The sequence below is a fragment of the Synchytrium microbalum genome (genome assembly GCF_006535985.1).
Source record: "Synchytrium microbalum strain JEL517 chromosome Unknown SmJEL517_scf0055, whole genome shotgun sequence".
Classification (NCBI taxonomy): Eukaryota; Fungi; Chytridiomycota; class Chytridiomycetes; order Synchytriales; family Synchytriaceae; genus Synchytrium; species Synchytrium microbalum.
Window position 1 is genome coordinate 32238 of NW_022158404.1, and position 23883 is coordinate 56120.

Below are 23883 nucleotides of genomic sequence, written 5' to 3' on the forward strand. Positions count from 1 at the left end.
AGTACAGCAAGAGGTCCCAGCAAGATTGATGAATCGTAGACCAGAGACGGGATCTGAGCTATCCGTTCCAGAAATCGTGTTCGTCGAGTAGCTTGTTTGTAGGCTGGCAGTGCACCGTCGAAAATCACGATTTGCTGGATCCAATTGAGCGAGAATGGGTAGCTGTGAGCATCCGACCAGGAAACAAACGTTCAAGTAGATGTCCTAGATCTAGTACCTTGTTTGTGGGATGGTCCTTCAAATGTTGAGAAAGAAGCTGGTACCTCCCTATAAATACGGATGGAGGAAAGGTATATTAGCAAACGGTATAGGACAAAGTTGAACTTGTCCCGTTAAAACCCAACAGATAACTTGCCGAAATTGTGGGCTTTCACTGCCTTTGAAACAGCATGAAGCAGTGAGTTTCCATCAACAACGAGACGATCAGTAGTTGATGAAGTAAATGTGTACGGTACGCTGACAGCCGGATGAGCAGCGATATACGTCTGTAGGCCCCTTACACCCATAATTGCCTTAGGCATGCCAGTTTGAAAGCACGCCTTTGCGAAGCAGATTATGTAGGAGGTTGGCAACGTCATAGCTTGGATTGAAGGATATCTCGTGGTATTATACGCGAATACATGGCGAGTTACTGTCTAAAAACGCGTTCAACCACCTCGTTCGTTGTTCGCCAAGAGCGACTTCAACTTTTTGATTTTGCAAAACACACGATTTGGGCTTTAGACAAGGAAGAAGGTATGAGATGACATAGGAAGTGTATGAATGTGCTTGCATTTGATTACCAACAATTCGCTTCAAGCATTGGAACAGCTTTATTGCTTCTTCAAGCTTTGTTAGGAAAATAACTTGCACGGTGCAATAACCTCGCAAAATGGCTCCCAAGAGTCGTCCAGCTCCCGCCATATTTACTAGTATATACGACATCGCTGATGCCGTCACATCTTCTTTACGATCTCAGGCTTCTCCTCTTCCTTCCAAACAACGACAACCATCACCATCTGTTGCTGCAAAACCAGACTTTATTCCTCCACAACCTCATCACCACCACCATCACCATAGTAGCCATCATAATAATGTAATACCTCCACAGCAGCAGCATGGCCCTCCTCCATTACTACCTCCTCATATGGTACCTCCAAACATGATGCCAAACAGCCCAATGCTGCAGCAACAACCAGGTCCATTTAGACAACCACAATCCCCATCTCATATACAGCAGCAGCCAATGCCTGGTCCGTTCAGCTCTAGACCTCTCCCACCACCACCTTTACCAGAAGACACCATATTCTATAGATTCCAGAACGTAATGCCACCACCAACACCCACAATCCCACCATTTATATCGCCTGATCTCTTTATCATACCGTTTGATCAGACTAGTGCTAGCAATGGAGACTGGTGGATGAAGGAGAATCAGGTCGATATAGTACCCGTCTCTGCTATATGGAAGCACGCTGTATCTCAGCCTGTGAAGGCAAATTATCTAGATATGAGGAGCAAACAGCTTGCGCTGTGGGCGAAATCCACGTATGTATTCTAAATGTGGAATAATTTGGAGGAATATTTTGGCTCTTTGTAACACTAACTTTGTCTATGCGTTCGACCAAATAGTGTCATGAAGGCTTCAGATATGGCTTTTGGCAATCCTGAGAGTCATCCAAAAGTACTTCGAATGTTTACAGAAGTCGAGAACTTGCTGCCAACCTTTGAACTATATTTGGCGAGAGCAGTCTTCTTTTATAATGAAGGAGACTATGATTCTGCTTCTGGAGACTTGGCAAAGGCTGTACCGATGGCTATGGATGAAATACAGACGGCCGATATCAAGTTTTTCACAAAGCTGTGTCGTGATGCTCCAAAGGGACATGCTTCTGCAGTAAGTTGTTTCCTAAGCACACGGGGCAGATCTCATTTATATCATGTGCTCAATTTCCACGCTTGAGGACATATCAAGTCAGTCATTAACGCTTTTTGTGCCTTTTCGTCCTTCAGCAACAGATAAGATACCAGCCCGGTCTAGAAAACGCTATGAGAATACATAGTGCCTCTACGTCACATCCTCCAACACCCAGCAGCTCAAAACGAGGTCGATCCAGATCTCTGGAACGTGTGCAACAGATGGAACATCAGCCTAAACGACAAAAGGACGATATGGCGTCAATATTGACCAACGAGCTGGCACGTCGTACAGCTGTTATACCTGGATCAGCAGAACTTGAACGACGAGAGCATAATAATCCGTCTTCTCGAGTACTACCTGATAGTCGAACTGCCGTAATTTTTAGTGATGGTGGTATACGGGCTGATAGGAGATCTGATGATATCCGTGTTCTTGAGCGAAGACCTGACGATGTCCGTATTGGGGATCGAAGAGCTGAGGACAATATCGGTAACAGGAGGTCTTCCTCTGATATCGAAATGAGACGAGTTGATCCAGACCGAAGGCATGTAATTCCTGTTGAGGATAGAAGACATGATGATATCCGTAGGTCTGAATCTAGGACCTTGTCTGATGATCGAAGGGCTGAATCTAGAGTACTGTCTGACGAACGAAGGCATGAGGACCGACGGATGAAAGATGATGATAGAAGGGCTGAACCTAGAATGATGCCAGACGAGCGAAGGCATGCAGAACGCCGCATTGATGATCGACGCATCATGGATGATAGGAGGCTGTCTGATGAGAGGAGACCATCTGACGATAGGAGGCTGGAAGACTATCGAAGTAATACTGGTATCGATACACTGAATCCGTCATATAGGCAATTGAACAATATTCCTTCTCAGCCACTGCCGCTGAAGGATGCACGAGACTTGGATCGTGGTCGAGATGATCGACACATGTATGACGATGGATATAATAACAGGAATAGGAATACTAGCTCAAACAAAGTAGACCGGTATGATTCGAGTAGGAGTGACGGAGGGCGTGGTGACTATGACCATCGGCCACCATATGATAATGAGCGTGGTCGAGGTCCTGGTAACAACCAGCAGTACAATAATATGGATTCCAGGAATGGGTATGATGGCCGTCAACTCTTAGATCGTAGGTCTTCATATAGTGTTGATAAAAGAGATGGTAGCAGAGGAGGAGATGGTGGCGGACGAGATGATCGACGATATAATGATGATCGTCGTCGTTGAAATTGTGGTGGCAGCTTTGTGTAATTTTTAGGACAGCCGTAGCCGCGCATTTTGTAGAAAGATGGGAAGTGAAGAGCTTCATACATATACTTTGCACAAAGAATGGATCAAATCCTTGGAGCATTATTTTGGTCTGAGTTCTGATTATGCAAAACTTACAACTTAACGATGGCCAGTCTTACTGTATGATGGTGATTTTATGTATGTACATGAGGGATAAAAGTATTGTTCTTGGTTGATTTATTGATACACTTTATAACTATCTCACTTTTAAACGACTTTGAAAATTCTACTGTTTTGTATAGGTTTTTGTAGGTTCCCAGCTAGGATTTCTGGAATAAACTTGGAATGAAACTGTCACACTTGATGTTCAACACTTGGACTCTTTTAACAGTACTCGGCAACTGATGCAAGCATCAATAATAGGGCATCCGAGTGATTGACTTTGACGTCTGTCTATAAGCATGAGATCAGTTATGTTAGACGGGTTTCCTCATAATATCAAAGAGACAAAAAACTTTTATGGACGTCGTTCGTATGGTCACCTTATTAAGCCTCATCAACTCCTGATCAACAAACTTGACCACCCCATCACTCTTCAAAACATCATCATAATGCTCGACTCCCATGCTACTAAACTCATCATCATACTCGAAATCTTCCACAGAACCAACATCAATCGTAGTCGACTCATCATAAGACTCGTACTCTTGATTATCCTCATCCATCGAATCATACGCATCAGCAAAAGATGAATTGAAGTACTTTGCTGGAGTGAATTTCAATGTGATTTTAGGGATTGATGGATGTGATGCTGGTGATACCGCTGCAGTTACAGGCTTGGATTTCTTGGATGTGGTGGATGAAGTTGCTGATTTAGGTGATTTGGGACGTCGGTGTGGAATTACAGAGGAAGGGATGGCTGATGGGGAGGCGGTTGATTTTCTGCGTTTGGTAATGCGGAGGTCGAGTTCTTCGGTTGAGGTGGTTTGGGAGGCTGCGATTGTTGAGGCACGACGTTTTGGCATGCGTTTTGGTTGCTCTGAGATGTCTGGTTTGGGGGTTTCTGGGTTTGCGATCTATGTCAATATAGACCGGGTGAGATTTTGTGGGATTTCATTGAAGTAGCCAAAACAAAAAGCAGCCAAAACAAAGGCGGCACGTCCAGCTCCAAATTGAGATTTCGTCCATCTTCACGTAACAATCATAACAATAAGACCACAAAGTTCATAATAACACATACCAAAGTCTTGCGAGTCCAAGCAGCCGTCTCTCTAAACCTCCTCTGCGTCTCCCTCTTCTCCTCATACGTCATTGGCGTCAACACCTCAGGCGATCGCAGGCCCGTAGCCAGATCAGGCAACTTGGCCTTCTTCATATACGATACTCCACACCGATTGCACAGACGGGGATACTCTTGAGGTCCAGACCTCCACTGGTTGAATTTATCAGATCCACACCAGTCGCATACAATATCTAGAGGACTTGCAGGGAGTTCATGAGACGATAAAGATTTCTTAGATGGTGTGGATGCAGTTGCTGGTGGTGTGAGGACGTCAATGGATGCGGGGAGTGTTGAGGTCGAGTCAATACGGGAGAGGGGTTTTGCTTTGCGGTTTGAGCGGCGTGAGCTAGCCGATGCTGAAGCTGAGACTGGGAATGGAATGGATGAGACTGGGAGGGAGGAGATTGGGATTGCTGGTGGTGCTAGTGATACAGGTTGTAAAGCGGAAGGAGCTGAGAAGTTTCGCTTGGTTGATGATGGGGTTGATGGTGTCATCGGTAGGTAGAGAGGTTCTGGCATGGCTGATTCTATATAGAATGACGAGAAAATGTTAGCATAAAAGGGACAACGCCAAGTCAAGTGTTGTTGCGAAATAAGGTAAAACGAGATTGGAAATGAGCTCCGGTATGAGGACATGTAGCTCCAGGAGCTATTCATGATGCTTCGCTTGCACCGGAGTGCTTCAAGCTCTTCCATCATCATGTTATGATGGAGCTTTTCAGCCGATGAAAATCAAAGTCTCGCACCTTTATTCAATTGTCTAGCCAAGATGGGCATATGAGAATGGATGTTGATGACTGGCATATTACACTCTTCCGTAACTGGATACTTGAACTATTCAGAAAGAGACGATATCTTCATCAGTTTGTGCACTTGCAACACACAGTGAGTTTTGCTGCATCGCAGTCCAGTTCTACTCCACATACCTTGATTAAATGAGCCCCTGGTGTATACAGACGCGTTATAATGAGATAAACACGTTTAGTTTTGCTAGTTTGTTAATGCCTTGGTGCTGAACTCGACGTTTCCTGTGGTTTTTGAGAGTGTGCACGATTGACCCTGTGTTTGATTGGGACGAGCCCACTCTCCGTGAGTTTTCTTGTGAGAAGGAGCTGGTGTGAGTCTTGGTGGATGTATATACGCGTTCCGACTCGATGGCCTGTTTGAATGATCAGGTGCAGCTGTTGTTGGTGCAGGAGAAATTAATCACTAAGTTTGGGAGTGAGCGTCATAATGTGATTTAATTGAAGTTTGGTCGATTTGATAAATGAAGGGATGATTTGAATGGTAAAGGGACGATTAAAGGAAGGATGTACGCGAATGGTCATTGTTGGGACTAAACCTCTTTACACAACACTCTTTTGGCTTCACTCGCAACGTATGGCTGCCAAGTTCGCATAAAATTAGAATACAATACATTCACAGTACCTAGAATTATCAGTTTTAATGGCTCTGGATCCTCATATAAGCACAATCTGTGGAATTTCATGTCAGAAACGCTTGTTGCGGCGATTTTTTGTGCCAAGTGCCAAAAAGTTGCTACCACGTTTGAGCAGGAAGTGAAACAAGGTAGTTGAGACAAGAAACCGTTTCTATAGCCATTCTATTTCAAACGCTTCAACATTTTAAGAGCACCTGCTGGTCTTTGTATTTGCTTGAGTTTGTTGAATGTTAGGAACTAAACATTCATTCAGCTTGTTCAGTTTTGTAGTCGAAAATGAGAGGGAGACAGTCAAACAAAAGATGTGCCTGGACGTGCCATTTATGTGCTTTCCCTATAAAATATTGCCACAATAGGCTTATCGTGCTGAATCTGTACAGTTGGACAAGAGCTCGACATTGGACGATATTTCGTGTTTTGGGCGGTGTTGGAGGCCGAATACCAAGCCACATTATGTCCTGAAGCTCTCTTTAACAAGGGCATCACCAGCACAACCAGAGCGAGTTTCAGTTTGGGACCTGAGAGCTGCATTATCAGCACGCAAGCCCTTAATTTCATTTTCCATAACTCGAATTTGGTAATAATTGTTACGCAAGGCTTCTTGCATTTGATTCCACTCAGAAAGTTGAAAATTTGTATATGCTGCCAGAACTCCGTGATAAGCTGGGCGACAAAAACTCGAAGTCTATATCGAGAATCATGATAACGAAAAGCTGTTTGTTGCAAAAGAGAGTTGAAAAGACGCAACTTTACCGTATAGGAGTCAAAACTATATCGGACTTGCCCCATGAAGAAATACCCATCATGAAAGTCATGGCAGTGCACATGTTGATGTGAGTGACGCAGATTTTTCTAGCACTCTCGATCTTCATTGTGAAGAAATATTCACTCGGTGGCTAGATCAAGAGGAGGATTCAACTTCGCGTCGAAGATTGCCCGAGTCTCAAAACAAGCAGCTTACAACAAATTGTGAACGGTACAGCTCTCGTTGGATGTTGTAGATCATCGATGCAGTCAAATCTTGAGGCCAAGGACGACTTAAAGCGAGATAGCATTTCACGCAACAATCGTCGTAATCTTCAAACTGTGCAAGAGGAGAAGAGTAGTAAGTAGTCTCGACCCGCAGCAAGATTCATCCAAATACCGGCTTTGTTTTGCGAGATTTGGGTCGCATGTACCTTCGTCCATGAGCTGAGCTTGAATGTTGACGGCTGCAAATGTTGGTCAAATTTTGCTTTCGGTGAGGTTCTTGGCAGTTAGGTGTAGACGTGCAATTCACAAGTGAGCTAGCTTGTTAAATATAAATCGAAGTCAGCCAAAAGCAAAATGAATCAGATTATGGTCAACGACATTGAAACAAAACAAACGCCAAACATTGATCAAACATGGTCAAGTTCCCCAATTTAACGTGTGGACATCAATAACGAATTGCTTACCAGATGCTCCTTCTACGTATTCAATACGCAGATCCTTTGCTTTCCTCACTTGAACCATTGCACCTGTTTCAATCAGAGTTCAAACAGCCTGCTCTTTGCTGCGTCAAACCGGAGTCCAATTAATTGAATATGTGACCTTGTGTCTATCATTGAATATTTATGGACTCTTTTATACCATTTGTCACGTCCGCTGTTCAACAATATCGTCCATCAATTCTTCAAACTTCAAAAACACCGACGCGAGGCAATCATGACAGCCGACATGTTATTCAAGGAAGACGAAAGCGTATTATGCTTTCATGGGCCAATGCTCTACGAAGCTAGTAAGTTATGAAGCATCAATCGCAATTGCCCTTCCCTGTCGAAGCATCTTTTACTGATTTCCTTCCTCGTTTGTCAGAGGTCCTGACGGCCGAAGTATGGGAAAATCGCCCTGATGAAGAACAAAATGGTCCCGTAAGCCACCATCGCTCTCTTTCTGATCTCCAATCAGTACTATTTACCAACATCTAAACCACTTTTTTCGACCATTCATCTGCGCAGCATTACTTTGTTCATTACAAGGGATGGAAGCCAAAGTATGCTGTTATTACATTCCAATTATATTACAATCGGCAGCACATTCAAAGTATTGACCCTTGTCTCCTTCAACACCAGGTGGGACGAATGGGTTCCTGAAGAACGAGTCCTCAAAACCACCGAAGAGAATATGAAACGACAAGCTGATCTCAAAGCTAATGTCGACGGCGGAAAGAAGGGTAAAGGTGCTGCCGCAAAGGCCCCTGGTGCTGATGCTGAAAAGAAGGTCGCTGCCCAGAAACGTAAATTGGAAGAAATGGCTGCAAAGGTAAGATTGCGCAGAGACACGCAAATATACTGTGTAGTATCAATGCTCCTATATTACAGGAAGAAGAATTCGTAAAGAGACCGGAAATCAAAATACCCATTCCCGATGCTCTCAAAGTCCAATTAGTGGATGATTGGGAGAATGTTACCAAGAATGGGAAATTGGTACCACTTCCTCGCAACCCCACTATAACTTCACTATTGGAATCATATCGGGAATCAATCAAGACTAAAAAGAATGCTGGTCGTGATCTGTAAGTTTGTGTGGATGATGAGAACTTCAGTGGAAAAAAATGTTGTAGAAATGAACACAATAATTGGGTCCAGCCTCCTTCACACGCTTTTCCCATCATGTAACCTATTTCTTCAATCTTGTTTAGTCGAGCAGACGACATCGTCACTGAAGTTGTCGAAGGCATCAAACACTACTTTGAACGATCGTTGGGAAATGTCTTGCTATACCGACAAGAACGACAGCAATATCAAGAACAATTGAGGAAGAATGATTCGGGAAAGGCTATGGCTGATATTTATGGTGCTGAGCACTTGTTGAGATTGTTTGGTATGTGGGCGGATGTCTCAATAGCTTCTACTGGTTTTTGCCTACCCTTTCTCATGAATCGCTGAAATAGTTCAAATGCCGAATCTAATTGCTCATACTAATATGGATCAAGATGCTGCTGAAATTCTCAAGGATCATTTCGTAAACATTCTCAAGTAAGCTTGGATTCATAACGACCCCTGCCCCATTTTTTGAGCCTTTGTTGATCTCTCAATTATGTTCCTGCCACTTGATAGTTTCATGGCTCGAAACCAAAAGGAACTCTTTTTGGATTACCAAACTATATTCACAGCTGGCGAAGAGGCTCAAGCCGCTGGTAATGCAGGTGCTGCCGCAGATATTGAAATGAAGGATGCATAAATATCATACTCTTATCAAGAAGGGGGTTTTCAGCACTGGATAGAAGCTAGCAGTTTACACACACGCGCACATAGGCAACCTTTGTATAGATATTAAAGCGAAATAAAATCTTTTGTACAGCTAATCGTCGAATGAGTATGATAATGGTGTTCGTTATTTATGTATGCTCTTTTATAAAATCTGGGGTTTATGTACAAGGAGAAACCAGACTAAACCGAGTAACCATGCTATCGCAGCCCTCTAATGCTCCCTTGCAATGCTAATATAGCAGCCAATTTACGTTCCAACAATCCATCCAATTCTCGTACATACGATTCAAATGGAAGTGTCGGACCACGTCCATTCGTTGCCCCAACACTATTATTACCATCAGATCCTACTGCTGCTACTGCTACTGCAGATTCAGGTCTCCCCATCTTCATTGTGGCATTGACTAATAATCGACTTTCAAGTTTACCCAGTTCTTAACGAGAATATATGCACAATGTTAGTTATTTGGCGGTAACAACAATGTAAGCAAAAAAAGTCCTTCTTTAATAACCACCAATGGTTGGTGAACTCACCAGTAAACTCTCGTATATGCTGGCGATGTAATCGAATGAGGCCTTCGAAGTCCATCGGGACTTCAGGTGCTGCTGAGGTAGGAGTACTGGTCGATGCGACTGAAGGCACAACTACAGATGCTGCTGCTGTTGTTGTTGCACTACTAATACTACTTGGCTGAGCTAGATTAGATGGTGTTATAGGCATCACCACTTCAGTTGGTTTGCTCGCAGCAACCATGCCACCACTACCACCACCTCGTATAGTCGTCGTCTGACTTGTTTGCTGCTGTTGTGAAGAGGCTGGCCGTATAGGAGTCCCAACACTATTATTACTTGGACTACCACTACTATTACCACCACTCAATTTACCGACCAAGATCCCATTCAACTGTGACAAGATGCTACTTTTTTGTTCCTTGATGGCACTGGAAGCTACTGCGGCCGTAGGCTGTGCCACACTATTTCGATTATTAGCTCGTGGTGTCTTTTCATTGGCAGCGACGGATGCATTGAATCGTGATACAGCAGCACTATTGGCTGGTGTTTCAGGTGAAGAGTGGGAATCATGGCCGTCTACATCACTCAGTACGAGGTTATCAGGTGGGAATTCAGAGTCGAGAAGAAAATCATCATCTTCATCGACTGCTTGAACCGTATTTGTAGCGTCAATGTCTCCTTCGTCTTCTTCGTCATACACTTCTCCATCAAGGAGATCTTGATCGTCATCATAGTCATCTCGACCATCAGATTTGAGTTCTTTGACTCTATAGATCAGATATGGGTCGATTAGTTCATGAGGTTTTTTTGTTTTCAAACTCAAACACCAAAGCTTACCTGTCAGCATATCTGAGAGTATTGAGTGAGTGCTCGCTATTCGCCATGTTCGGAGATATCGTGGCGACCATACAAGTCCTTGAATCTCTACAAAAATAGACCGGAATAAAGTCTGTTAGAATTGATCTGGAGCAAAAAAAGTGAGTTAGGAAACTACCCTATGAAGGAGTCTTTCAAAACCTGCGTCAATTTGGATTGTCTGAATGGAGTGTGTCTTGATTCTTGATCAAGAGCACGAATGCATTCCTTCAGAGCGAGCAGACTCTTGTTGATCTCAGAACCTTCCATACTAGCAACGCGTGAAATAAATGTGAGAGATGCATTGTGAATTCTCCGTCAACTATCTTTTTTGCACATACCGAGTTTGCTTGTCCGCATCACCTCGATCAGCACCACGTTCCGATCCAGCCAGATCAATAAAGCTGAACTTGCCTACGATACAAATCAAATTTGGATTCTCAGACCAACAGAGCACACGATATTTAAAAAATCTTTACCCTGCAAAGTTCGCTTCTTGTTTCGATGCTTTAGAGTAATCTGAAAGATGGCATGAGATCTTGATGAATCTGCATTTGCTCCTGTAGCACCCGTACTACGAGCGGTATTCCCAAATTCAAAGATTTGCATCAACTAGTGAACGATGATGGGAGAAGGAGTTAGTCAAAATGCGTGCAAAAGTTGGCGCATAGAGGCAATATAAGACTCACCTTTTCCACATTGTCGACCTCAAACTCTTGCAAACCGGTAATCTGGACTTGCTGTTTGCCATCTTCACGAGCAAACAGCTTTTTACGTTCATTCAACAAGTCATATAAATGACCTTGATAGATTTCGTAAAAGCTGGCATATGCCGTCAGGTGTTGATACTGGGTTTGCTTGAGGAGAGCAAAAATGTCACGAGCTGCAAGCACGTAAAGTCCTTTTGATAAATTGCGTTAAATTGGAATCTGCAAAAATAGACTAAACGGTGGCTCAAGGGAGACGTACCCTTTTCCTCATCCAGCATGGTATGTGTCTTGCCACTGCCAGTTTGACCACTACGATGACATTAATAATACGTCAAACGCTGACTTTGAGCACCCAAGCAAGCATTCCACCTACTAGGCAAAGCAAGTGGCTTTACCACCTCCGAAAATGTACTCTACTAGAGGTTGAGCAGTCCTCTTGTACACTTCCTCGTTGGTAGAATCCACATCAAACACTTCATCAAAAGTAAAGTGATGCTGTTCGACGTATTTCGTCAAGTCCACCTTCATCCTAAGAATAAGTAATGTGTGTTGGTAAGAAAATGATCAACATCGTAGCATGACCTTTTTTTTGCGCATTTACACACTTTGGTTCATTGATGGAGACAGATCGTCTCCCATTAACTAGTGCAATATCCACCTGTCCACTAGTCTTTTCTTTACGACTTAGAGGTCGTTTCCTTACACAAACTCGGATTCGAGCGTCCAAATCAGTGGGTATCCTGTTATTGCTACTAGACCCTCCTTGCTTGTTGCTCTGCTGATTACTGCTATTTGAGGATGTAGGCTGTACAGGAATACCATAAGCGTTGAGTAATGGTTGAGTAGTTCTTTTAGGAGGAGAGGAACCTAGTGATTTACGTGCTCTGTATCTCACGTTTGAATCCAATGTGTTATCTTCGTTATCGGATAATGATCGTGATGATGTTTCAGGTGATTTATAAGGTTCAAGTACATGGTCTTGTGGTTGTGCAGCATCAAATCCCATGGTTGATCTTCTCGATGGTGCTGATGTAGAGAAGACAGTGGCTGCGGGATATGAAGCGGGAGGATTTGACGGTACACGTTGTGGTGGGACTTGTGCTATTGGTTTGGCAGCTACTGAGGCAAAACCTTGTGATAGTCTGCTGTCAGGAGCGGTTGTTGCTGCTGGTATGGGAAAGTCGTCTATACACAAAAGGATGACGAGACGTGAGTGAAGGAACGTGCGGTGATCATGTATGTAAATAGTAAATCATACTCTTGAGCGATTGTATTAGCTGGAATCTAGAATGGAACTGGTGTGTGAGCAAAAGAATCAAAAAGACTCAAATGCAAGGCTTACAATCGTTTTCGATCATCCATGGAGATGACTCCAACCGACGAATAGTCCTAAATAAATGATTTATCAGCTTGCAATATACTCAAACACCCATATAAAGGCCTACCTGCATTGTCAAACTGCTGAGGGCATCCAAGGAATTGATGCCATGACTTGCAAAGTTGGCATAATAAGAATCTAAATAAGAGACAATCAGAGACAGAATGAGACAAGTATTTCTCAAATGAATTATGCATTATCCCATATCAAGTTTCAACATCATGTTCGTCTCTTAGGGAAAGGCATCAAAACTAGAAACTGACGATGAAGGAATTGCTCTGCTTCTAAATGGCAACTTACCTAGAGCATGTTGACGTAAAGATTCCAATAGGAGCGATGCCGACATGATGATTCAATATCGGATCCAACTCGTTCTATACTCTGTTTGCTTCAAGCATGAACAAGTTGCTGTGAGATGAGCAAAGACAAGAAGCAAACAGATCAAGTTTATTCAAGAATTGGACAGCAATACTATCAGTTTTGACGCGTCATCACGACATTGCCCGTACCCTTCCACGTCAACCTCTCCATAAATCCAATGTTTCGAGTTATTGCTGGCTGATACTGCTGCTTCTTCCAAACCTCTACAACGAGGAGATATCATTCACAAGTTTCATACAAATTGGTCACGTATTTCACTATATTTGGGACAAGCTACTCTCGCTTATTGTGGCTGTTTTTACAGGCTGGTTTTTCAGAAGCGGGGTTGGTGACAAGTTACAACCACCCTCCCTTTCTGGATTTTAGAAGGCACATTACACGCTTTCTCTGGAACGTTGTCTCGCACTCGAGCTCTGTAACCTCATAAGAGTACGCATCAGCCTCAATGAGCGCTCACGACCATGTCGTCGCAATGGCGGAAGCGAATGATGATACTCTACCATCTGCAACAACTACAAGCTCTGGATTCAGTTCGACCGCTGGTACTTTGGTCCAGGTATTTCATTCACATTCAATGAAGCGATGCAGCTTTAAACCTTGAGCGATTGCTTGTATATATTGTGTTACTCACCATCATCACCTTTCCACCAGGGTCGAGTTTCTCAAGAATCGCAAAGCAGGCTTGATGAGTACCATTGGATTGCTCCAACTTCTGAAGAACTCAATGCTTCCAAAACCAACTACACTGAACGTGAGGTCAAGCCTCCTTCTCTCGAATGGTACGTGTTGGACCATCGGTTGCCTCTCCATAACGAAAAAGAAACATCTCACAAACGCTATGGACTATTTATTAGGCTCTTCCGAAATCCATTCGCTCCCGTATTGGAAAACTCTACAGCCACAATAGTACAGTGGGACACTCTGCATAACGCCGCTATATGGGAAGCTGTGAGAAAGGGAGACCTGTTATCATTGGTGGCCCTTGTAGAAAAGTTTCCAGAACTATTGAATCAGAAAGGCGGTCAAGGAGAATCTTTGTTACACATTTGCTTTCTGGCTTCTACGAAAAAGCACATCCTCTGTGCGAAATATCTAATAAACAAGGCTCAAGAAGTTCAGCAGAACGGTTCAGTCCCTGGATTTAGCTGTCAAGAGTTCGTTGATAGGTACGCCTTCAATTTCTGTGTTTGTGCACAATTGAGGCTCTAATCCTTCGAGACAACCTTTAGAATCTACGACAAGGCAAGATATCGAGGTGAAACCGCCGCTCATTTGGCCGCTGCTATAGCTGAAGAACACGATGCCATAGAATGTATAAACCTGCTACGAACTTGTGGTGCTACGTTAGGATTTGAACGAGGTGCCTCTTACGACAAGGATGAACTTAAGAGACGACAGGACAGACGTGCTCAAGGCACCTTCTTCCAACGAGAAACAGGATCCCTGTATATTGGTGACTCGGTGCTCTCCTTTGCAGCTTGCACCAGTAAATTCAAACTAGTCCAGTATCTAGTGAGCAGTACAGGAAAAGCCTTAAGAGATGGGCATCTGGTTGACGATACAAGTGTATCTGGTTGTAATTTAGACATCGACCATGCCGACCAGTATGGAAACACAGTGCTACACCTCTTAGCTTATTGGAATCTGTGGGACATGTATAGGAAGGTAGTTGTAATTGGAGACCATGGAGAAGAATACGAATACCCCAATGATAGTAAACTAAACGCCAAGGAAGGTGATGATTGTCGCTTAAACCCTTTTTTGGTGGCCGTCCAGCGAGGCCATTTCGAGTTTGTGCAAAAAGCCATCAACTTTCATCGAGAACACTTTTGGTCGATGGGAGTTTGTTTCTCGTATGTATATGACATACAGGATTTGGATTCGTGGCCTACAAGAGCGCCTGTAGAAGAGACGCCCGAACCTCCTCATAAGCCACAACTAGAAACCTGGATGAATGAGTGTCAAGGAAACCCAAGTGCGGCAACCGCTGCTGCTTTACAAGGTTTAGAGACTGAGGTGGAACAGACACGAGCTATCAGGACCAAGCTCCGTCACTTCGATATAGACGGTGCTCCCGACGACGGCCAACAAGTCGAAATGCTACGCAAAGGACTGAAGCCGCACGAGTCTCAAATCCATTTTGAGCGCAACAAGGATCATCATTGGGAGAGCAAAGATAAACGGCAACGAAAGCCGTTTCTGTATGAAGTACCGACCCATAATGCCATCCAGTTAGCCTGTGCCAATGAAGACCGAAAGATTGCTTCCCATCATTTGATTCAAATGTTGCTCAAGGTCAAGTGGAATGTGTACATCTGGTACGCCAGTAACAATGTGTTGACTTTATCGAATCGTTACTGAGCACTTTCGCCTTTCTTATCGTAGGAAACTCTATGCGATACGATTCGTTATAACCACCATCATATTATCTCTAATGTCAATCGCCATTGCCATGCTGCCAGCAGATGGAGCAACGAGACGTGCCGAATGGTTTAATAGCTCTCACGGTGCCGTACGCTTCATCATTGAAGCTATTGTGGTAGCTGCCGCCATCGTACAATTCAGTGGAGAAGTGGTGGACTGGAGCAATAAACGAGTCGTCGGTACTCCAAATCTTTGGCAAAAACTATACAAGAGAACCTGGGCCCATTTTCTAGGCTTTGGTGGTACTAGAAACTCAATGCAAGTACTTTGGTGTTTGCTTGTTTTAGCTTGTATACCGTGTCGATTCGTGAATGCTTATGATGGCAAAGCTGAGGTACGTGTGAATAAGTCGTCACTGTATGGGATATCTACTGACTGCTGACATTAGGACGTGCTCCTCATCTTTGTCGCTATTGTTGGATGGTCTTACATCCTCACGTTTGCGTCAGCCACCAGAAGGCTAGGATCTTTAGTCGTTACCGTCACAGAAGTCGTTAAGAGATATTTGGTTTTCTGGGTCCTTCTTTGTAAGCCTCTTTTTGCAAAGAATCACAAAGTGAATGGTCGCCAATCTTATTGACGTGAATTTTTTTTTCATATTCGTTACAGTCCTGGTATTCTACATCTCTGCCTCGCTGGCCTGGCACATTGTAACACTTGATAGTACTGTGGATGGTGGCGAAGGATGGACTCATGCAGCTTCGTCGTTTGTCTATGCGATCCAGATTGTCTTGCAAGTTGGGAACTTTGCAGACACGCAACAGGCTGTTATTCCCGATTTAGCCGTTTTCGTATACCTATACTGGGGCGCTCTTTCTATAATTTTGCTAATCAACATTCTCATAGCTATGCTGAATGCAGCGTAAGTTTTTGGGTCTTTGATTGGATAGAAACAAGTCTCACTGTTACAACCACCTAGATACAACAATGTCCAAGCAGCAGGGGACGAGGGCTGGCGACTCCAGTTCGCAATGTTGTGCTTAGACCTCGAAGCTGGTCTCATTGGCAGCGCGCTTAAATCAAACAAAGGTGCCGACCAGCCAAAAGATTCCGCGAGTTATACCTTCACTCATGACGATATCGGCCAATTGGATGGGTTGGAGCATAAGAATCGTCGTAAATTGCTGTATGAGCAGAATCGAGCCAAAAAACCTGAGCCTGGGGTTGGTGATGTTGATGAGATATTTGTGGACAATGATGATGAGAATGTGCAGAGTGATGGGACTATACCTGTCAAAGTGGTACGTGCATTTGCACAGAATCAAGATACGATTTTCTGCCGACTAATTGCATTTTCCAACAGGTCTTCCATTACTTTGGATTCATACGGCCTTAGAGGTTTTGGCGATAGTCGACCGTGTGAGAACGACTGATATTATAATAATACTGCTCTTCAATTTTTACCATAATGAGGCCTACATAAATATATATTACGAGATTCTATATTAGGTATCGTAAGGTCATTTTCGACGTCATACAACTTATAAATCAGTTTGTGTATAGCTTCATCCCATACAGCTATAGCTATTGGAGTTGGCTGTGGTTCTTTGTGAGATGGATCACCCCATCCAAGCTGGTATTACTACTGGTAAGAATGGTTCTGCTGGTATTTGTGATGTTGATGATTGTGGTGGTTGTGATGGTGTATCAGTCAATATACCAGGTTGATCGGCATCTATAGTAGTATATTTCTTCTTTTTCCTCCTTGATTTACGTTTCTTAGCTGGAGAATTTGTCGTGTTCATTGTGTCAGGAACTTCGACGTGCCCCGCTTCTTCCTCTGAGCTGGCACCATCATTGAGTTTATTAGGTGCTACAAAAGTGGGCGGCTCTTCTGCTTCCTCTACTACTGGTTCTATCGTTATGACTTCGTTCGCAAGCTTTCTGCAGTGCAAGGTTTGAAAGATGACGCAAATAGGACTAGCAACATGAATGAGTGTCTGAAAAGAAAACTGACTTTGATCAAGTGATGAAGTATTGCAACGTATTCAGTGGCCATACTCCCTATGCCTAATTCGCATTCTGTGAAACAAGGCAGTATGTAGTTCCATTCTCAGCAATTTATGAGACTCTGTTTGTGTTGTAAAATTCCCAAATTATGTAAAAACGAAAGCAACCATTGAATTTTTACGTATATACACTTCTACCTCATCCCATACTCAACCCCATCATCAAGCCCTATTGTATTCAATTCCAACGAGACTGACTCTGACTCAACCCATTCAATTTAAGCATAGTCTCATTCTCTACATATGTGGATGGCACTACTGCATCATCATCGTCATCCCCAATCGTCATCATAGTACGATGTCTAGAAGCATTTCGATATGTTGTGTCATCAATATACGAAGCAGCTTCCTCGGTAACATGCCGATGATCATCGTCTAGTAGTCGTTGCATAGGTGCTAGTTGCGAATAGGATAGTGTTCGTCCTCCCAAAGTCGATACATCATCATCTGACGCACGACGACGTAAACGACGTACTATGGCTGCGTGTTCCACGGAAGCCTTAAAGTCAAAGCGAACATCTTGTTCAGTGAAGTTATGGTCTAATAAGTCTGTGGCTGTTGGTCTGTCTTCTGGATCCCTATTGTATGAACAAAAAAGGAGTTATATTTGATTGGTCTCATTGATTGACCGAAAAAAAATCGAATAAGAGGATAATGAGAGGGATTCTTTAGCAGACAAAATTCATCACCGGCATACATGATAAAACACTTGGCCAAGAAATCAGCAGCATCTGTACTCAAATCTTCAGGTATAGGTGGTGCATTCCGTTCACCAAGCTTCCACATGGCTTGTATCTCATCATATGCAGCCCACGGATGACTACCTGTCATCATTTCCAGCATGACACAACCTACAGACCATATGTCTACTTTGGCAGAGTATCCTCCTCGACTCTTGATAACTTCCGGAGCCATCCAAAATATAGAGCCTTGTAGAGACATCCGAGAGTGTGCTCGATAAACCATTCGATCATCGTGCTTTTTGGATATTCCAAAGTCTGAGATTTTGGCTACACCTTCATCTGTAACCAAGACTAAAGGAGGAGAAAAAGAAAGTAGCTTCACATCAGCATGCAATCGGTTGTACATGCGATTTTTTGCCCAACACAGAGGGCACAAACGAACACGCAAAACCATAAACCACTTACTATTAGCTCCTTTGATATCCCGATGAATAATATACCGCTCATGAAGGTATTCCAAACCACACAAAACTTGATTGACAATCCATCTCGACATGTCCTCTTCAAACTTGCCAACCCGTGACACTAGTGAAGTCACCGATCCACCAGACACATACTCCAAAAACAAGTTTAGAGTAGACTCATTCATTTCGAAACCAAGGTATCGGACGATATTCTCATGGTCCAAATCTTTGAGTAGTTCTACTTCTCGATTAAGTGCATCCTCCATTCGTCGTTTGGATTTAGAGAGAGCGTCATCTCGACTACTGGGTGCATTCGCAAGCATGCTATTGGTGTTATTGGTTGTTGCCGTGCTTGAGGCATCGCCCACCAAGCCACCAATAAGATTCATACTGCTACCATCACCGCTGGAATTTATATTGTCACTAGAAGTTACCGGCGCGGCTCGTGTACTTCGTCGGGCATTTAGAGCAACCTGCTTGACTGCAATCAATTCAGTCTTGTCGTTCTCTAGTACAAGGCCCATATATACAGATCCAAACGAGCCCTTGCCAATAAGTCGACCTTTCGTCCATTGCCATCGTCTCGGCGATGGAATTACAGGCGATACGCTCTCTGTAGATATAGCACTGGGAGGGCTTATATCATACTCCATGGAGGGTACTATGGCAGATGAGTCCGTCCAGTTCTCAACCATGGGCTCGGCATCTACAGGCGATACCGGGGCACTCCCAGATATAGCAATCTCGGCCAGTTTAGAGCTAAATCGTTGTGGGAATGCAGCTAAAGCTAGCGTCGGTGGTCTACTACTACCCACAAACGAATTCGTGCTTCGGGCAACAGCGGGCATTGAATGCTTTTTAGGCAAATCTGCAATATTGGGTGATGATTGTACAGACATGAGTCGTGTACTCTGCGTGCTCTTTCTGAAATCAGCCGAGTCTCCTGCAGCTAGTTGGACAGCAGCCCCTGTTATAGATGATGCTATAGGCATATTTTCCCATTGCTGGAAGAGCCATGTATCTTGACCCATAGATCTCACACGATCTCGCCATGTGGCAACATCGTCACTCGTTGATGACGTATGATTACCAGCATTACTTGACGTTGGCATTTGAGATAATGCTCGTTCATCTACAGATACTATATCTTGCCGTCTCGTGCTTCGTCGTTTCAGAGCTGTTTGAGCAACCACACTAGCTGTACGGGATAATCTACGCTGGGAAATAGACTCTGCTAAGCGATCTTTGACAGTTCTCCTTCTTGGCAGGCCATCAACGCCCAAACCCTCGAGATGAAGAGGCTCGATACTCGATGCTCTAAACGCCATATCCGATTGTACAGAGTACGACCTAGGCAGGAACCTTTCATCGCTACTACTGGTGCCGATACTTTGTTTGGTCGAATCACTATTGCTATTTGACATGTATTCGTCTGAGAGCGCCATCGGTTCGGGAGCAAACTCTTTTGGCAGATCAGGGAAATAATCTTCAAACTTGTCTACAATCAGCTCGGATGGAGGACGTTCAAACACAACATCTGCTTCCGGTGGTGCCAGGGGTGGTAGATATGATTCATCGTATTGTTGTTGTCCGTAAGATTCTAAATCCTGGCGTGGTAGACTAAGACGTGGTGCGGGTGGGAATGCTGGAATAACCGACGGGTCTTGTAGTCCATATCTATATGATCTTTGAGTTTCGGCTCGTGACATTTGAGAATCTCGAGAAGCTAATTCACGCTGCTGAGCACGATGCACTTCAGGGTCTGGGAACAGTTGTTCTCTCCGTAGCTGTATATTGCCTCTGAGTGACGATTGGAGTGATTTGCATATGCTCACAAGTTCAGCATCCGTTAAAGCGTGTGCTAATTGGATTGTTTGATGTTAAAAGGATACCATTGAAAAATGCAACTGGGGATTTTTTTGCGGCTCTTACCAACACTTCCAGCATAAAAGTGATAGAATGGCCTCTCATCAGAATGAATGTTAAACTGATCCAATACTCGTTCTCGTATTCTAGAAGCATTATCAGCGATATCCACCACTTGAACAATTTTAGCAGGTTCTGCACTCGTTTTACAGTCCACTTTGATGCATAGAAACTTTCTAGTTTCATATTCAGCATCGATTCCACCATCCTATTTGGCAGAAAATAATCAAGATTAGAAAATGATTGGGCTAAAGACTAAGGCGAGCGGCGAAAAAAACAGTCCAATGTAATAAGGACTCACACTAAGTGACACGTTCCTAGACTGAATCTTATTCACCATCTTCTCCAGGAAGCTTTGTGAAGGATTCGACAATGGACTGGTGACTTTAACAGCCGAGTTTGCTCGTGACTGAGGAATCACTCGATCATGAGCACTACTCAAATTATTATTACTAATAGCGTTTTGAACACCACCATTACTACTTTTCGGGGACGAAGTGGCCCAAAAGTTGCCATCAACAGACACGTCTGGTCTTGTTGAAGGTGGTGATATTGGCCCAGCATTACCAGCACTGCCAGTGCTACCTCCGCCACTGCCTCCCATTCCAAAGAATTCATTCATGGAAGATATAGCAGCTACATTATTTGGTGGCCGTATAGGTGGAGACTTTTGTTCTACTTTTCCTGATGCAGCAGTGGCGACTTGCGCCGAGTTTGTAGATCGTATAGAAGCAGATCTTTGACTTATTATTATCGGATGAGGAGGATCGATACGAAGTTTATTCAGATTTCGTCCCGACTTGTCTCGTGACAGTGTGCGTTGCAGTGAAGATGGTGAGGCATTGTAATCATTGATGCTACCGATACTACTACTAGCGTCATCCGAGTAATCGGTATGAGATAGTAGAGTCTCGCCTCTAGATAGCGAGTCCGATCTAGCGGGTATCATGTCCAATTCTGATGTTGGGATTCTTGGACTCGTTGGTGATATTGGACTCGACGTCTTTCGTGATAATGATGCTAAAATGGAAGGCACTGGTGGTACTGGCGGCACTTCATCTTCATATATGGCTGATACCAAACCACCTGGTTGCGATGATGGAGGTACACCTTCCATGACATTCGACTTTGATAATTTACGGCCTGTTCCAAAGCCCAGAAACTTTTTCAAACCAGTTGCTTCTTTGGGCGACTCAAATCCTGCTTTATCATTGCTTAACTTGCCATCTCTACCCAAGCTGAAACTTGTCGATGCTGGCAGTAATGGGGATCCACCTAACAAAGCTTCTACAGATTTTGATGCTCGTGGGCCCTTTGGCGGTGAAGGAGGCACCGTAAGAATTGCGTTTTGTCCAGAAGCAGCAGCCAATATCTGTTCTACAGACTGTGATTTACGCACTGTTGCTGAATCTCTAAAGCTACTATTATGGGTCGCACTGCTATTCGATCCTGTAGGCGATATGACTGAATCAGGACCTGTAGGTTGTCCTACTGAGGATGTCCGTCTCGGAAGAGCAGCTGTTCCTTCAACCCATGCAGCCCATTGGCCAGCCAATTGTGGTGATTCTGTAACTGAAGATGCACGAGGTAATGTTGAATACATCGATCCGTGCTGTTCGCGTGACGTTATAGATGATGGTGATCCAGTACGTGGGAATGTAGCCAATGCAGCGGCACTATCCGTCATTCGTTCAGGCGATCTCATCACGTTTCCACTAGAATTACTGGCACTGTTATTTGCAGTAGCTGGATTATCCCACCATGGAAGTTTCGAGTCACTCCTTGGACTGGGATTGAGCAGTATCGGTGGTGATCTTATAGAAGGGGCTGTACTATTATACGGAGGAGGCGAATCGGTCAAGTTCTGTACTTGATGAGCCGAATCAAGGCGTTGTGGAATTCGCTGCGTAGATGATGGTGCGACCGTACGGGGTTTACTCGTCGATGGTGAAGGTGAAGGTGACAAGGGTGGTGGTAGAGGCGACGTAGGAGTAGTTGCAGCGGAAGATCCAGGCGATATTGAAGATGTTATCGAGGCTGCAGATGAGGGTATACCTACACCCATAGCCAATTTCTTTACAGCCTGTAAGATGCGATGCCTGTCTCCGATGATGGCAATTCCCAATTGTTTCAAAGTATCCGATGTCAGTTCAGGAAGAATATCCCCAGTAACATGATTATCAGCAAACTGCTTTCTATATCTCGATAGACCCGAGTCGTCCAACCAGATGCCAACTTGGTCGACATTCCAGTCCAAGTAGGAAGTCTGTGATTTAGAAGTAGCGGAGCGAGCTAGATTGTCAAACATGGCATGCCTGTGGACGATATTCGTAGTGTCTGTTGATGGTATTCGTCTGTGCAGCGTTCCTTGTCTGGTTCCTAGCGAGGCATCATTTATAGACGATTGCGGATGAGTAGGAGCAGGTGGACGAGAGGGAGGGCCTTGCCCCGTCGACAACATTCTGTCCTCTCTCGTTGCTTTCTCTCCTCTATGAATATAAGGTTAACTTTCTCGGAGCTTGTTATTCTATGACCAAGCGAGGGAAGAACGAAAGATTTTAGATATAAGCAGGGACTAAAAGGATCTTGGAGGCTGCAGTTCCACTCAATTTCGTCACTATTAAACGTGTATGCGCCGTTGATCTCGTCTGTTTTACTGGGCTTGACAATACAAACCAACAACCAAAAGTGCTCAAGATCTGACGACACAAAAGCAACGTTTCAGCTAATTGTTTACGTTTAGATCTGTTAAGGATATGCTATATATATACTTCCAGAGCCAACCTTTCTTATACTGCTAAGAAGTTATCGGACTGGCCATACAATTATCAAGCCAAGACATTTCGGACTGTGCATCCCCAATGTCACAAGGAGAGTTGATCAGTTCCGATTTCAGGTCGCCATTCAGAGGCCAAGCCCACTTGGCTTATGCAGTAGGAACCCAATTAACAAGAAATTGGATTATCTGCGTCAGACAAATGCTTGATACAATGGACGACAACAAGAGTAACATCAAAATTGTGTCATTGCTTGATTCCAATTTAGCAAACAGTATCGCATAGCTCTACATATACTTGGCCAAACCTCTTTGTTCATGATTGTGTAACTAGTAATGTACCAGTCAGCTTATGTATTCCAACTTTGCATTGTCAACACTATCCCAGCTTCACGGATCGACACAATTTGGTGCGGAACGCCCTATATGATCTCTGTCGCCGCAGTGGTATTACTAGCAGGTTGGAACAACGTGTAAACTGTTGAGGAACGTCCACTCGGGGTAACGTTCTATCTATCACTTCGGCCTGCCGATGTCTGTTTGTTTGGATGGGAGGTTAATTTAGATGTATGTGTGGACGTCACCGTTGTCTTGCCGTTTGCATCTGGTCGTAATCCCGCCAGGGAGGATATTGGTGCTGCTGCTATAGAGGCTGCTA

The 23883-nt window shown here is 44.0% G+C and overlaps 3 protein-coding genes across 3 annotated transcripts; 1 reads left to right on the plus strand and 2 right to left on the minus strand.

The window, feature by feature from the left end:
• Positions 1-7559: 7559 nt before the first annotated feature.
• On the plus strand, positions 7560-9077 carry SmJEL517_g05687 (uncharacterized protein; the record flags this gene model as incomplete). The annotated part of the gene is made up of 8 exons (XM_031171613.1): positions 7560-7632; positions 7710-7765; positions 7853-7887; positions 7967-8156; positions 8216-8409; positions 8536-8717; positions 8788-8872; positions 8954-9077. The coding sequence occupies 8 exons, from the start codon at positions 7560-7562 to the stop codon at positions 9075-9077; spliced, it is 939 nt and encodes a 312-aa protein (XP_031022410.1).
• Positions 9078-9304: 227 nt separating this feature from the next.
• Positions 9305-12908, minus strand: SmJEL517_g05688 (uncharacterized protein; the record flags this gene model as incomplete). The annotated part of the gene is made up of 14 exons (XM_031171614.1): positions 9305-9540; positions 9641-10386; positions 10457-10543; positions 10614-10745; positions 10816-10888; positions 10954-11086; positions 11164-11375; positions 11444-11493; positions 11558-11713; positions 11790-12369; positions 12443-12468; positions 12527-12573; positions 12630-12700; positions 12863-12908. 14 exons carry the CDS (start codon positions 12906-12908, stop codon positions 9305-9307), a joined length of 2595 nt encoding a protein of 864 aa, XP_031022416.1.
• Positions 12909-16926: 4018 nt separating this feature from the next.
• On the minus strand, positions 16927-22910 carry SmJEL517_g05689 (uncharacterized protein; the record flags this gene model as incomplete). Its single annotated transcript, XM_031171615.1, has 6 exons — positions 16927-17251; positions 17586-17954; positions 18074-18410; positions 18525-20384; positions 20456-20657; positions 20751-22910. 6 exons carry the CDS (start codon positions 22908-22910, stop codon positions 16927-16929), a joined length of 5253 nt encoding a protein of 1750 aa, XP_031022417.1.
• Positions 22911-23883: the final 973 nt, after the last annotated feature.